The 16,956-nt window shown below is 44.8% G+C and overlaps 1 protein-coding gene across 1 annotated transcript; it reads left to right on the plus strand.

Moving 5' to 3' along the window:
• The first annotated feature begins 12,077 nt into the window (after nucleotides 1-12,077).
• LOC117354896 lies at nucleotides 12,078-13,852 on the plus strand. Its single transcript, XM_033932852.1, has 3 exons — nucleotides 12,078-12,145; nucleotides 12,287-12,355; nucleotides 12,452-13,852. The coding sequence occupies exon 3, from the start codon at nucleotides 12,470-12,472 to the stop codon at nucleotides 13,850-13,852; it is 1,383 nt and encodes a 460-aa protein (XP_033788743.1). The 5' UTR covers nucleotides 12,078-12,145; nucleotides 12,287-12,355; nucleotides 12,452-12,469.
• The last annotated feature ends 3,104 nt before the right edge of the window (nucleotides 13,853-16,956 follow it).

Here is a 16,956-nt window from a genome sequence, read left to right on the forward strand (position 1 = left end):
TTCTGTCAACTAAATTGTGTGTGTAAATGTATATCTAAAGTCACTCCTTCAAATATTACCACATAACTTGTGACATTTTGTTATTGTCATTTCTAGTACATAATTGAATTTAGGACTTATATTCCATCCCTCTGATGTTCAATGGACAAAGGTCAATATTTTTTTAAACGCTTACTATCGCTGGCTAAATTAGCCCTCGATATTCAGTGCCAGGCCATGTCCGGGCACTGGCATTGAATATTAGGGGCTGATTTTGAATGGGCTGGGTGCCAAAGCTCATGCAGGCCTGGCTGATATTCAACTGGAGCCCTGCAAGAGAATTATGCAAGCCCTGACTGAATATCAGCCAGGACCTACATAACTTTGTTGTTTTACAAATCCCTAAAAAGCCTTTTCTCCTGTCTCCCCAGCCCATGAGTCAGCCGCCCTATCTAACCCCCCCCCCCCCCCGCCCACCACACACACACACTCTCGAAGAACAACCCGTTTCTGACATCTCCTGGCCTTGAGGAGAGTCACAACTTAAACTCATTAGCATTGTGGTCTCCAGAACATTATCAGACTGGATTCTTGATTTTTTAAGCAAAACAAACAAATAAATGAACTTAGTTTGGTAGCTTTAAAATAATTTTGCCTTTTGTAAACAGTCCAACTTTACCAAGTTTGGGGAAAATGGGAGTGTATTCAATACTTGTTGAGGATAATGTGATTTAGATACTAACAGTACTAAAGCATTCTGGAAACTAGCAGCACTAAAGGTAAAAATTTAATGGGGAGCAGTGTTTATAAGTATGAATTGTTCAGAATCATGGAGGTCTACTAACAACTCAGAGCAGGAGATAGCAGAATGAGGGCTAACCAAGCATGCAACAATGAGCACTGGGAGCCTGACTTAAAGGTACAGACACTAAGGGCTCCTTTTACGAAGCCGTGTTAGCGGTTTAACGCACGTAATAGTGTGCGCTAATTTGGCAGCTGCTACCACCTCCTCTTGAGCAGGCGGTAGTTTTTCGGCTAGCGCGGGGGTTAGCTCGTGCTAAAAAAGTGCGTGCTATAAAGCCGCTAACGCGGCTTTGTAAAAGGAGCCCTAAAATCTGCTTAATATAAACAATATGACTTCATGAATATGGGGGCAGAATAACCCATGGTTCAGGTAGGCTCTCCTTGGGCCTACCTCTTCTCCTTGGTGGTCCAGTGGGGGCAAGAGTAAAGCCCCTTCACTCCTTCCACAGCTCACACAGCAACTTTGCAGAAAGCTGCCTCGAGTGGTCACCACGGCTATTTTACTTTAGCTGCGGTAAGGGGCAGGAGTGAGGGGACTTTACTCCTTCCCCCAATGAACCCATTGGACTAGCAGGGAGAAGTGGGCCCAAGGAGAGCCTAATTGAATCCTAGGGGATGGTGGGTTTTCCCGGGGTGGCTGACTCACAGGCTAGAAGAAGTTTTAAAACAAGGATTTTTGAACATCGTTCAATTATATCTAATAAAGAAGTTGATTTGTTAACCAGACACTGTGTTAAAGAAAAACATCTTTACTGAGTTTAAATGTGTGGTGCTTAAACATATCCCCTTTACAGAGAGACGTGGTTATATAAGAAAAAAGTTGCACCAGTGTGAGCAGAGATGAATATTTTTCCAGAATACAATAAGGCCATTAGGTTTGAATCAAAAAATCGAATGGTATTTTTATTTTTTCTAACAGCTGGTTTATGACCGGAAGTGAGACACCCGGAAGTAAGTTTGTTGCTTGCTATTTCAAGGCTCTGGTTTTGCACACTTTGCAGTCTGAAGCTGATCCCTGAAGAAACCAACAATGTTGGTGAAACAAGTGCTTGTTGGAGTCTTTTAGCTCTGTCGGGGAGCTTTTGAGCTTACGGCGTGAGGCTGATGACTACTGTTGAAAAGAAGAAATGGATTGAATACCGGTAGCTGCCTCCTAGCAGAGTTCTCTGGCGCCAGAGCTAAGTAGTTTGCTTCTGCTTTTTTCTGTTTTTCAGCTTTTTATACTTTGAAGCTTAATAATTTATAAACTATTTATAAAAATGATTAAAAAGTATTAAAACATTTTGGAAACTTAAAAAATTATTACTGTGCAAAGTAGTGGGTTGTTCCCACTTTAGATCTTTCAACATTGTTTTATGGGTGTGAGTTTTTTTGCCAATGACAATAAGAACGCCAGCTGAAAATCATCAAAGATTGCTGCGTGATATAAGTTTTTGCGGCTCCACCTGTTTTATATCTTAATGTTAGATCTTACTGTGGTAACCCATTGCTGGTGAGTGACATTATTTGAATTTTTGGTTTAATTGTCACTACGATAGTGTTCAGTGTTCTTGAGAGTTGTTTAAATACCTACATGATATAAATATGCATGAATCGAATCTCATTTGAAAGGAAACTCTGCAATGAGAGGGCATAGAATGAAGTTAAGAGGTGATAGGCTCTGGAGTAATCTAAGGAATTACTTTTTTATAGAAAATGTGGTAAATGCATGGAACAGTCTCCCAGAAGAGGTGGTGGAGACAGAGACTGTGTCTGAATTCAAAAGGGCCTGGGATAGGCACTTGGGATCTCTTGGAGAAAGAAAGAGATTATGGTTACTATGGATGGGCAGACTAGCTGGGCCATTTGACCTTTATCTGCCATCATGTTTCTTTGTTTCTATAGGGAGCGTTTTAGGAAATTAGGGATAAGTAAAACAATTAACAAAGTTATGCAGGTCCTGGTCAATATTCAGTGCCAGGGCCCGCATAGCTAAGCGGAATAGTTTAGGACAGCTTTTATGTTGTCCTAAATTAACCGCTTAGATATGTGGTTACTGGCACTGAATACTTCCAGCACCTGTATAACCACTGGCTCCCTAACACTGCCCCCTGTACCACCCCTGATTGCTCACTTTTTCTGGGGCTGGTCAGAGGCGATATTCAGCTGCATTGCCTACTATAGTGCCACTGAATCTTGGGGGTTAGGCAGTGATAAGTGATTCAAGAGGGCAGGAACCTCTCCTGCCTGCTTAAATCACTTTGATATTAGCCAACATATTTCAAAAGGTGAAAAAACATTCATTGTGGATAGCAACCAGAAGTAAAGACAATGAACTCTCAATACAATTTATAGTACAGCAAAGTAATAAAAAAAGAAATGAAAAATTCATATCACCATCCATCCAATAAAGCTAAAATTGAAATACATATGAAAGTAAAATCCATCAAGATCCCCTAATCATGATAAAATAATATAAACCCAGCATCCAGTCAAATCAACAGAAAGAATTAATTGACAAATTGGGCTTTTGTCAGGTACTTGTGACCTGGATTGGCCACTAGAATCAGGATATTGTGCTAGATGCACCATTGGTCTGAGCCAATATGGCTATTCTTATGTTCTTAAAGTGCACATTTATAGTGTGACAAAGTGACATGTTTCCCCTTCTTCCATTTATAAACTCATGCATGTCTGTCAGGGGCTGGGTATGTAAAGACAAGGTAAAATATGTCTCAGTGTGAACAAAGCATATGTGTCTGTGTATGTGTCTTTTTTGTATGTGGATATTTATATCTGTGTCTTCTGTGTGCATCTTTATGTGTATATGTTGTGACAAACCTACTGCATCCCCGAGGTTTATCACAGGGAAATATAGTAAATCATACAAACCCCGGTGCAGAAGGGCTGATTAGGTCAGTGCCCAAGAGTAATTCAGCTGACTACCCTGTAAGCAGTGAGGAAGACATGGAGACAGAACAAGAAAGCTTTGCTTTACCTAAGTTAGTGTCTAAGCAAAAGCAGAAATCTCTGCTCTCATTATCTAGTGCCTGGGAAGAAGGCAGACAAGCAGATTTCCCTGAGAGAAACGTTACAAGCAGAGGGAAGGAAACCCTCCCCCCCTCTGCAGCTACCAGGGAGTGGTTTCTTCCCTCAGCTTAAAACGAGGCTTTGTAGAGAGCAAAGGAGATGGAGGAGGAAGAAAACAGGAGAGCCCTCGAGGCAGGAGCAGTGCAGAGGCAGGGAGCCCAGCGTGAGGTTGTGCTTGCCTGGAAGCAGCCAGGGTAGCTTGCTGAGTCTGATTGGGACATGAAGGAGGAACAGGTTGGAACTCTCCTTTAGAATCCTGTATGCCTGAGCCCATGGTGATTGAAGAGAGTAATGTTCCGTTTGAAACACAGCCTGAACAAATGGAGATTGCATAAGAACTGTGAGTCCAAAGGGAAAGGTTCTTTTACCTTGTTGTTTCTCTGCTGTCTCACTGGTAAATGGGGAAATGTTATGGCAGGAGTTATACTATTGGAAACTGCCAGGTTTGTTTCCTGATTACATGACTGGGTAAAGCACAAGAGCCTATATGTTTTCTGTACAAACCTTAGCTTAGCTAAAACAAACGCTGTGCAGAAAGACAGCCTGGAATTGCTCTGGTGTCTTGTTACCAAACCTCCGTGCATGCTTACAGCTGTTAGTTAATTACTATAGCAACCTGTGAAAGACAATTAACCTTGGTGCCTTAGAAGTTAGACAAAACTCTGATTAGAAGACTGCTCTGTTTGTCTGCTTGTTAACTACAGCTCAAGCTTAAGGAATAGTTTCCATCTAGCCATTTTCAGCAGGACTTTATTAAAGCTGAAAGAACCTTGGACTTTGATGGCAGATAGCCTACCTAATTATAAGACTCTGATGAAGAGAAATGCTAGCACTGTGTTGCATTTGATAAAGTCCAGAACAGACTGAATTATATTTTGGTTTTGAAGAATTCTTTTCTCATTTGTAAAGTTCATGCCACCGGTGGAACCGGGACTACTTTGTGTTGCTGAGGCCAGTGGCCTAATAAAGCTTATAATTTTCATTGAAGCCATTCTGACTAATGGATTTTCTATAAAGGAACACACACCGGCTGTGCTAGGTAGTAACCTAGGAGTATCCTATTTGAAAGATTTCCCTACTTCAAAGGGGCTCACGCCAGAGTTTAAGTCATGTGTCACTGCCAGGCTGCCTAAACCGCTCAGCGAAAGCATAGGTGGTGACAATGTGTCTCTTGAGGATACGTTGAAACCCTCAGCTCAATGTGCGGTGGCTGCTAAGAAAGCAAATATTAGGAATTATCAGGAAAAGAATGGAAAACAAAGATGAAAATGTTATATTGCCCTTGTTCTTTGATATGACTGCACCTCAAATACTGCATGCAGTTCTAGTCACCGTATCTCAAAAAAGTTATAGTGGAATTAGAAAAGGTACAGAGAAGGGTAACAAATGATAAAAGGGATGGCACAATTTCCCTATGAGGAAAGACTAAAGCAGCTAGGTCTCTTCAGCTTGGAGAAGAGACAGCTCGGGGGTGGGAATATGATAAAGGTCTATAAAATAATGAGTGGAATGGAAAGGGTAGATCACTTGTTCACTGTTTCCAAAAATAATAGGACTAAGGGGCATGCGATGACGCTACTAAGTAGTAGATTTAAAACAAACTGGAGAAAATATTTCTTCACACAACATATAATTAAACTCTGAAATTTGTTGCCAGAGAATGTGGTGAAATCAGTTAGCTTAGTGGGGTTTAAAAATGGTTTGGATAATTTCCTAAAAGAGAAGTCCATAGGCCATTATTGAGATGGCCTGGGGAAATCCATTGTTTATTCCTAGCATAAGCAGCATAAAATCTGTTTTACTACTTGTGATCTTGTTAGGTACTTGGGACTGGGTTGGTCACTGTTGGAAACAGGATACTGGGCTTGATGAACCTTCAAGTATAGCAGAATCTGTAAGCTCAGATGCCATTAAAGAATAAAAGGCAAATTCTATAAGAAGCGGCCAAAATTTAGGTGCCTAATTAGGCACTGTTCAGCGCAATTCAAGTAAAATTGGGTGCTGTTTAATGAATCACGCTGAGCAGAACCTATTTTGGAGGCGCCCAAAAAATAGGCTAGCTCTAGGCACAGCTAAAAGTTGGGTGCCTAGTTGAGCACTTAAGCACGCTTAAGAGCAGTGATTCTGCAACAAGGTGCCTAACATGTAGCCATTCCCATGCCTAAAGTGCATAGTATCTAGTTTTTTGAAGGCCGCCTAAATTTTTAGAGGCACCTTGTTGCAGAATCACTCTTTCTTGATAGGCGCCTAAGTTTCAATTATTGCTGATTAAAAAGCTTAATTGAGCTTGTTAATTGATTTAGATTGGCGCCTATCTAGATGGGCGCCCCCAAAATAGGTGCCTAACATTAGACGCCGGTTACAGAATTTGGGCCTAAGTGCTCTTCACACAGCATCAAGTCTCACTTATAGAATTGCCACCTCTGTGTCTTTGTGTATGGGTGACAGGTCAAAAACGCGCAAGACAATTGCGCGCAGACAAAATAGCGCAGACAATAAGCGCTAAGACAATTGCGCGCAAGACAATTCAGCGCACCGACATTTCAGCGCAAGACAATTGAGCGCAGCGACAACTCAGCGCAAGACAACTCAGCGCAAGACAACTCAGCGCAAGACAACTGAGCGCGCCACTAGAGGCTGCTTGACCATCGGAGGACACGCGCACGTACAGCACGTGAACACGTCATCACGTCAACGTGTGTTATGTATGATTCCCTTGACTCTTTGCGTTTTCAACATAAATCACGTGAATGCATTTTCGTTACCATGGTTACGTTATCTCATGATATATATTCTCCGAACAGCATTTAAATACAAGTCACGTGAATGCATTTTCGTTACTATGGTTACGTTTCTACATTATATATGTCCTCCTTCCTTTCCCGCCTTCCTTTCGCTGCCTGACCGTGTCCGTTATAGGTAAAGATCTGGTTTTGCTGGTACTTGATCTATAACGAATATTTGTCTTGCGTGGATTTTTCTCGCCTCTGGTGAGAGCGAACGTCCACATTTCTTCATTTACAGGTATGTTTATATTTCCGCTTCACGCGCAAGAAAAGGGAGGGTATGATCATAAAACTCAGCGCAATTGATTATCAAGTTTATATAGGGTATGTTGATATTTACATTTTCAGTTCTTGTCTTGCGCGCAATTGTCTATGAACCAGTTTATATAGGGTATGTTGATATTTACATTTTCAGTTCTCAAGCGCGCGTGTTTGTAAATGTCGCTGCTTTTGCAAGGGATACCATTATACTTAAACCTTAACTTTTTCCTAAAATACTTTTTCCCTAAAACGCCCCACAACGGTTCATAGACAATTGCGCGCAAGACGCAGCGCGATGTCCCCCCCACCCCCATGGGAGCCGTTTAAAATAGTGCTTTCTTCGGCGCGCCGTCAACTTTGCGCTCAGTCGTTCGTGCTGGGGTTGATAGACAATTGCGCACGCTCAGTCGTTCGTGCTGGGTTGTGTACGAACCGCGCGATTTGGTCCCGTATCTAAACGCACAGGTCCTTAAAAATCCGCGTTCTGCGCCACTTTTCGGGTCCCTGCCACATTTAGTCTCTGGCTCTGACAGAGCTGTATGATAATTTAACCCTGAAGGATCCTAATGCTTTCCCTTCCCCATGCTAGGATCCGTCAGAGTTAAATTCCCATACGGTGCCAGGTCAAAAGCGCGCCGGCGCGCCGGGTCAAAGGCGTGCCCACCCAATTGAGCGCAGCGCACGACGCCGCGCCTTTCTAAATTACTGTTTTTAGGGCTCCGACGGGGGTTCATAGACGATTGCGCGCAAGCCGCGCCGCTCTAAATGACCGTTTTTAGGGCTCCGACGGGGGGCGTGGGGGGGGAACCCCCCACTTTACTATAATGTGGAGGGTTACGACCCCCAAACCCCCGATAATGCCGGCGCGATGTCTATTAAGTAAACAGAAGGGGGTTCCCGAACAAAACCCCCCGTCGGAGCCCCTAAAAACTGTAATTTGGTGCGGTGCGGCGGCGCGCCTTGCCTTCAATTGGCTTTTGTCTTTCGCGCCGTTGTCTATGAACCTTCTCATCCAGCCCTGTCAGGGGCAGGGACCTGAAAAGGGGCACGGAACGCGGATTTTTAAGGACCCCCCATCTTGCGCTTAGTTTTCCCGCATGTTAAAAGAGCGAGAAGGTTGAGGTATGGTATTAAGATTATGTATAATGTGATGATGGATATTAATTGGAAGCATAATTGGATGGAGTTATAGATTTTAAAAGTAATAAAGATCTAAAAAAACATGTTGGCATGAAGTAAAAACTCTTATGCCAGCAACACTAGTATCTGAATATGTTTAATTTGAGGATTGTATCATGATGTAATGATACAATATTATTGGGTAAGTGCATGAGAAAAAAAAGGAAAATATCAGCACTGGAGTCACCATTCAACATATAAGTAATAATTTGAAAGTATCTAGTTTTGGGTACAATTCATTATGTCACATTATCAAAATGGAAAGAACAGTAACAATAAAAAAGGGAGACATTAACATCTTACTGTAATGAATATACACTATTTTCTATTTAAAGATACACTGTCTTATTGTTGGGAGGGTGTCTAAATTATACTATTATCATTCATATTGGGAAAAGTAAGAGTGGGGAAGTGGGGTGGGAAGGGAGGTACTTGATTGACATGTGATGTATTTCATTTTAATGTTTTGATTCTTGTACACATGATGTGTCATTTAAAATGAATAAAGATTTTTAAAAAAACCGAGTGTGCTCATGGTTTATAGTTTTATAAAGGCATTGGGTACCATTTTCTTTTGCAGGTATCATACATAAGAGGATATTCACATTTACAGGTATATGCATAGCTTCATTTTTTGGTTTTGCTAAATTGGAACAATAGGATAGGATAAATAGTCTGATGGTAGGGCTTATTGGGGTACACTTTTAGCCTTGGGTGTGTAGTGAGGGTGATTGTATACCATTGTTGTGGGTCCTTGTTTTGGGCCTCTCTGCCTTCCTTCTGTCTGCGCTTAGGTATAATGACGTTCTTAATCCATGATGGTTGGCAAGCCAGATTTTCACTATTACAGGTATGATTGCAAAGGTAAGTACAGACAAAGTGGGTGTTGTTTGTTATATCTATGTGCTAACCTTATAAATTTTAGTCTTGCAGTCATGTTCTGAGGGATATGAATTTGCTGAAACCCTAGTGTTGTCTAGAAGTTCAATCTTGGAGGCAACGTAAGTACAGAGGTATAGGGATTTGTATGTCCTATGTATATAATAACCTTATCTAATCTACTACTGAAGGTGACTACAATCAACAGAGGACATTCAAGAGACCACGATCAACAGAGGACACACATCTTCAGTGTTTTGCTGACAGGAATCGCACCCTTGCAGGTATATGGTGTTGTGCCATAGCACTGAACTTTACATATAGGGATTTGTATGTCCTATGTATATAATAACCTTATCTAATCTACTACTGAAGGTGACTACAATCAACAGACTACAATCAAGAGACCACGATCAACAGAGGACACACATCTTCAGTGTTTTGCTGACAGGAATCGCACCCTTGCAGGTACAGTGGTGCCTCGCATAACGGACGCCTCGCACAGCGAACGCTGCGCACAACGAACTTTATGTCTTGATTCGTACAATGAACTTCGTTTCACACAACGAAGTCGCCCGAGCTGCATCCTTCCGCGCAGGCACTGCGCTTAACTGCCCTCTCTCCGCCTGGCTCCCTCTTGCCCCCCCCCCGACTCCCCGACACGATCGGGGCAAGAGGGAGCCCAAGCCCTCTTGCCCCCCCGACTCCCCGACACGATCGGGGCAAGAGGGAGCCCAAGCCCTCTTGCCCCCCCGACTCCCCGACACGATCGGGGCAAGAGGGAGCCCAAGCCCTCTTGCCCCCCCGACTCCCCGACACGATCGGGGCAAGAGGGAGCTCAAGCCCTCTTGCCCCCCCGACTCCCCGACACGATCGGGGCAAGAGGGAGCCCAAGCCCTCTTGCCCCCCCGACTCCCCGACACGATCGGGGCAAGAGGGAGCTCAAGCCCTCTTGCCCCCCCGACTCCCCGACACGATCGGGGCAAGAGGGAGCCCAAGCCCTCTTGCCCCCCCGACTCCCCGACACGATCGGGCCAGGAGGGAGCCCAAGTCCTCCTGGCCACGGCGACCCCCTAACCCCACCCTGCACTACATTACGGGCAGGAGGGATCCCAGGCCCTCCTGCCCTCGACGCAAACCCCCCCTCCCCCCAACGACCGCCCCCCCAAGAACCTCCGACCGCCCCCCAGCCGACCCGCGACCCCCCTGGCCGACCCCCACGACACCCCCAACCCCCTTCCCCGTACCTTTCTGTAGTTGGCCGGACAGACGGGAGCCAAACCCGCCTGTCCGGCAGGCAGCCAACGACGGAATGAGGCCGGATTGGCCCATCCGTCCCAAAGCTCTGCCTACTGGTGGGGCCTAAGGCGCCTGGGCCAATCAGAATAGGCCCGGGAGCCTTAGGTCCCTCCTGGGGGCGGGGCCTGAGGCACATGGGCCCAACCCGACCATGTGCCTCAGGCCCTGCCCCCAGGAGGGACCTAAGGCTCCCGGGCCTATTCTGATTGGCCCAGGCGCCTTAGGCCCCACCAGTAGGCGGAGCTTTGGGACGGATGGGCCAATCCGGCCTCATTCCGTCGTTGGCTGCCTGCCGGACAGGCGGGTTTGGCTCCCGTCTGTCCGGCCAACTACAGAAAGGTACGGGGAAGGGGGTTGGGGGTGTCGTGGGGGTCGGCCAGGGGGGTCGCGGGTCGGCTGGGGGGGCGGTCGGAGGTTCTTGGGGGGGGGCGGTCGTTGGGGGGAGGGGGGGTTTGCGTCGAGGGCAGGAGGGCCTGGGATCCCTCCTGCCCGTAATGTAGTGCAGGGTGGGGTTAGGGGGTCGCCGTGGCCAGGAGGACTTGGGCTCCCTCCTGGCCCGATATTGTCGGGGAGTTGGGGAATCGGCGGGGCAAGAGGGCTTGGGCTCCCTCTTGCCCCGATCGTGTCGGGGAGTCGGGGGGGCAAGAGGGCTTGGGCTCCCTCTTGCCCCGATCGTGTCGGGGAGTCGGGGGGCAAGAGGGCTTGGGCTCCCTCTTGCCCCGATCGTGTCGGGGAGTCGGGGGGGGGGGCAAGAGGGCTTGGGCTCCCTCTTGCCCCGATCGTGTCGGGGAGTCGGGGGGGCAAGAGGGCTTGGGCTCCCTCTTGCCCCGATCGTGTCGGGGAGTCGGGGGGTCAAGAGGGCTTGGGCTCCCTCTTGCCCCGATCGTGTCGGGGAGTCGGGGGGGGGGGGCAAGAGGGCTTGGGCTCCCTCTTGCCCCGATCGTGTCGGGGAGTCGGGGGGGCAAGAGGGCTTGGGCTCCCTCTTGCCCCGATCGTGTCGGGGAGTCGGGGGGCAAGAGGGCTTGGGCTCCCTCTTGCCCCGATCGTGTCGGGGAGTCGGGGGGGGGCAAGAGGGCTTGGGCTCCCTCTTGCCCCGATCGTGTCGGGGAGTCGGGGGGGCAAGAGGGCTTGGGCTCCCTCTTGCCCCGATCGTGTCGGGGAGTCGGGGGGTCAAGAGGGCTTGAGCTCCCTCTTGCCCCGATCGTGTCGGGGGTGCCAGGGACCACACGGAGTCACCCACCGTACCACCCGATTCGGGTAAGCGCAGGTATCGGTGGGTGGCTTATTTGCGGGGGGGTGCCTTATTTTACATTTTTTTCTAAAAAGGGGGGGCTGTCTTATTTGATGGCCCTGCCTTATCATCGGGGAAACACGGTAGAAAAAAAAAAAAATGAACAGTTAAGTCCCAGTTTTTGCCGCTGAGACTCTGCCCTCTCTCACTGTAAAATTAGACTCTACTTAGTCTGTCTTTAAATTTAAAAAATGTGTGTTGTTTTAAAAAACAATTATGTTTTTAGATGTATCTAAATAAAAATAATAACCAAAAATTTATCTTTTTTTATGTCATCTTAGCATATTTTATGCTGCAGAACGAATTATTTTTTTTTACATGTATTCCTATGGGAAAACGCGTTTCACATAACGAACGTTTCACATAACAAACTTGCTCCTGGAACCAATTAAGTTCGTTGTGTGAGGCACCACTGTATATGGTGTTGTGCCATAGCACTGAACTTTACATATAGGGATTTGTATGTCCTATGTATATAATAATCTTATCTAATCTACTACTGAAGGTGACTACAATCAACAGACTACAATCAAGACACCACAGTCAACAGAGGACAGACATCTTCAGTGTTTTCCTGACAGGGATCGCACCCTTGCAGGTATATGGTGTTGTGCCATAGCACTAAACTCTACATATGTATGGCCTAACCTCACCTATTTGACCTTTGCATGTTTTTTTGTGTGCTGGAGATTGGTGGGGGGTGAACATGAAGTTTACATGCATGTTATAACTCTTGCAGGTACTGGTTCAGGGTTGAAGGTCGACTACAGTTCCTGAGGGTTTCATCGATATACTTCCAGTCTTACAGGTATGATGTTCTTTTGAGTAGTGCATTCATGATATAGGCAATTGTATATCAATTGCAAGTCAAAATAGGATAATGTTATTAATTGTATGGTTTCAGGAGTGATTTGACATAGACATGGAAGTAATAACTTCACAGCGTGGGAGAGAGCACTGGGTTCATGAGGGCTATCGATATCGGCGTGACCGAGTGATGGCAGACGGATTCACGTCCTGGAGGTGTGTGCGCCGTGACTGTGTGGGAAGAAGAAAGAGGCTCGTTGATGGATCTTCTGTTGAGATAACGGCGCATGTGCATGCACCCAACAATGCTAGAATTGAAGCTGATCGAATGATGGGAGACATACGTGAAAGAGCTGTGGCTACGGTTGAAAGGCCACGACAGATCATTCATGGCACAACAGCTGGTACAAGTTTAGAAGCAGCTACATTATTGCCTGCATACACCTCCATGCAGAGAACAGTTAATAGAAAGAGAAATGCAGGCCATCTAGCAATGGGTAATCCCAGGTGCATAAGAGACATACAAATTCCTGAGCCGCTACAAAGAAGCACACGTGGTGAACAATTACTGTTGTGGGATTCAGGTGAAAATGATGAAAGACGCATATTCATTTTCACTACAGAATCTAATCTTGAGGTGTTGGAGCAACATGGACATTGGTTCATGGATGGGACATTCAAAGTTGCCCCCCATTTGTTTGTCCAAGTCTTTACCATCCATGCATTTGTAGACAATCGTGCACTTCCCATGGTCTACGTGTTGTTGAACAGTAAAAGGGAGGAGGACTATGAACGTGTGTTGAAGAAACTGCTGGAAACCAGAAACACGTTGGCACCATTGACAATCTTGATGGACTTTGAGAGAGCAAGTCTGCAAGCTGCCCGCACTGTATTTCCCAATGCTACAGTTTCTGGCTGCCTGTTCCATCTGGGTCAATCATTGTGGCGCAGAATTCAACATGAGGGACTGACCGCCAGCTATAGAGATGAGGAGAGAGTAAGAATGTTCACCAAAATGCTGTTAGCATTAAGTTTTGTTCCTGTGGATGATGTTGCTGAGTGTTTCCAGACCTTGGAGGAGAGTCGACCAGATGAACTGACCCTGGTGTATGACTATTGGGAAGACAATTACATCGGGAGATTGCGGCCAAATGGGAGACGGGTGCCACCTTTTCCTATTCCTCTGTGGAATATGCGCTCCCGTGTGGAAGATGGACTGCCTCGGACCAATAATTCCGTTGAAGGTTGGCACCATGCATTTCAATCCTCTGTTGCATGCCACCATCCTACCATCTTTAAACTCCTTGAACATATACAACGTGAGCAAGATCACACAGAACAGCTGCTTGCTCGATTCCAGGCTGGTAACCGCGCACCACCCAGCAGTAAGAGCACGTATGTGAGAGTGACGCAAAGACTAACAACGCTGCTGCCAACATATGGACAAAGACCTCTCTTTCAATATCTCCGTGGTATAGCACATAATCTGGAACTGTAGAGTTTGATGTTGAAGTTCAGGTTTTCCTGTTGCTATGCTACAATTGTGTGCACTTTGTGATTTGAAATTTGCTTTGACATGTCCATATGGTCTCCCAAGCACATATGCTGCAGGAACAGGAGAGACACTTTGAAATGTCTATGTCCCCCTCTCCTTTTGGTGGCCCGAAAGCTACAGGCCTGCAAACTGTTGTGCTCAGGATCTCTCCCCCAGGAGTTTCTCTGAAGCCCTCCTCTGACCCCTACCTATCCTAGTATCCACTGCTCTGACATGTGCCAAGCGTGAAGGTTTTTTATGCCGAGCAAGGTAACCCACTCAAGCATACTGTACTCGCTTTGACATTTTCAAGGTGTTGTGGGTGGTGTTCAAAGGCTTTTTCCTTCACGTAGGGAAGGTCAGATGGTGTCTTGGATGGAGCGGCTTCAGGGAAAGCGGCTGTGTTAAGGAAAATTTGAAAAACTTGAAATTGTACATTTCCTCCCTTGTTTTTGGTGGCCTAGAAAGTATATAAGCAGAAATGTCAGTCAGGTGCTGTCTCTGAAGCCATGTGATTCAGAAAAAGACGAGGACCCAGAATGGGTTGACAGGGGTGCAAACCTGATGGTGGCAGTCATGTGTTGGCCTTTGCAGGACCCAGAATGTGTTGACAAGGGTGCAAACGTGATGGTGGCAGTCAGGTGTTGGCCTTTGCAGGACCCAGAAGCAGAGTCCCCCCCCCAGCAGAATGTCAGTCAGGTGCTGTCTCTGAAACCACTACTCTCACTCTCACAGATGTTGGTTAACTGCTCTGCCAATATCTCACTCTCTCCCACTGTTGCTCATTTAATTTGAAGGGTGTGTATGGTCTTTCTTTTTCAAGGGTCGTATAGCAAAATGTGTGTTTTCCACACATGGTGCATGAACAGATGAGACACTTTAAATTGTCTATGTCCCCCACTCCTTTTGGTGGTCCAGACAGCCAGAGGCCTGCTAACTGTTGTTTCTACTGTTTCACTTAAACTGTCTGTTAATTTGCTCCTGATGTTTTTTCACTGCTATAACCACATCCTTACTCACTGTCACTGATGTTTAACTGCTGTGCCACCTTTAATGGATATATTATTGCACACTTGTTTATGATTTAAAACGAATAAAGATATAATTCAGTATGTTGTACATAAAAGATCATGAATGGTGAACTGAAAGATTTTGTGTTGTTGACACTGCATTTGAACATATGTGTATTACATGTTTATCACATATGCAATATTTTAATAAACATTTACCAATGTTTAAAACATTTTGTTGTTTTCTTTATGTTAGTATGACATTAATAACTATGCCATTAAATGTAAATTTGTATTGTACTATCCAACTAAGTAACACGTAAGGACACAATGGAAACAATTAAGTGTTAGAAAGAATTGCAAATGCTGCATTTAAATTAAAATTTGTTTTTTTTTTAACACTTGATGTAAGATTAAAACATGAATAACATTTCCTGAAATCATATTTATTCTGACATAATTAAATACATAATTTGCCATAATACAATAATAAGTCAAGGCTACTGGATTGTCCTTCATCCTATTTATTTGAGGCAACATTGATTTCTAAACTAATAATATATATGGACAATACAATAAAAGATGATCTAATGTCCCAGCCTCAAGATGATAGTGGCAATATTTTTTAGGCCAAAGTTGTGGCCATTGAGATGCATCAATTGAATGCTTAATCTCAATGCTCCACATGTCTCTAAGACCATGTTTTGGTGTTTTATTTACAAATCCAGCTATTAAGTTATACCACCTGAAAGCATAAAATATTGTGATTTATTTAGACCAAATATATGTTGCAATTGTGAAAAGTCAAGCAGTTTACTATTAGTTATTACATCCTATAAAGTACATATCCCTGCCAACATCCAATGCTTCCAAATGAATACATCTGAAGTTCTTCCACTAAATGTACATTTTCTAAAAGGTTTATTTCATCCATTTTCAAGTTCACAATTCCAATAGAAAAATATAATTTTCAATTCCTTCATTTATGTAGGTTAAATCATCTCCTGTACAATTGACCTGGTGGCATATTATCAGTGCAGAGTGACTTAGATTCCATTTTCATGTTAACATTAGGTCACTTAACTTTAGGACAAAGATAAGAATTAACAAACGACCCGATACACACCTTAGGGTGATGATACCTACTTTCTGCATTGAGCAGTAAAGCACAGTTACTTACCGTAACAGGTGTTATCCAGGGACAGCAGGCAGATATTCTTAACGCATGGGTAACGTTACACACTACTCACTAGATATTCTTACGTCCCACCCTCCTCCCCGGGTTGGCTTCTTAGCTGGCTTATCCTAACTGGGGACCACGCTCTCCTCCGTCGGGCGTGAAGGCACTCGCGCATGCGCGGTGCGGCCAACTAGAACTTTCTAGTTAAAAAGGTCTGTACCGGGGCTCCGTCAGTGACCTCACCCATGCGTTAAGAATATGCTGCCTGCTTGTCCTGGGATAATATATTTTCTCTGCATCCCTCTTCACAAACATATGTGATGTATGACTGTATTAATATATTAGGAGTGGAAAATGATGTGTAATAATTAAAATAATTTACTCATGACTCCCTGATCTTTTTAAAATTAATATAATTTTATTGTTCTTATGTGTTTCCCATATACAAACACTGTAATAGCTGCGCATGCGCAGATGCGTCAATCTATCACACATTTAACTTGCACCCAATCCTTTTGCATATACAATAAATAAAATATTATTGCCAGTATTTGGTAAAGCCTTTTCTCATGTACGCTGCACTTTCATATCGGCGCAACTCACATCTGAATATTTACGATCAATAGGTTAGCACATGCATACGTTGAACTACATATGCGCATGCGCAATTAGGCCCCCCACCCGCATTTACAAATGTCACCATTTATTCAGATTTCCCATTAACTCTGTTCGTCCGCATTTTTCACTTGCGCTCATTATACTAAAACCTGTCAATTGCGCACTGGGAAACTAATCCGTCAATTGCGCGAAAAAGTACTATAACTTTAATATGATGATATACGTCATCATTATGCACTAATGGAGACAAGCTGATGTCA

This window comes from Geotrypetes seraphini, chromosome 2 (genome assembly GCF_902459505.1).
Source record: "Geotrypetes seraphini chromosome 2, aGeoSer1.1, whole genome shotgun sequence".
NCBI classification, from domain to species: domain Eukaryota; kingdom Metazoa; phylum Chordata; class Amphibia; order Gymnophiona; family Dermophiidae; genus Geotrypetes; species Geotrypetes seraphini.

Bases quoted from the DNA above. Each gene is read 5' to 3' on its own strand.
- LOC117354896 (XM_033932852.1), top strand. From the start codon at position 12,470: ATGGAAGTAATAACTTCACAGCGTGGGAGAGAGCACTGGGTTCATGAG.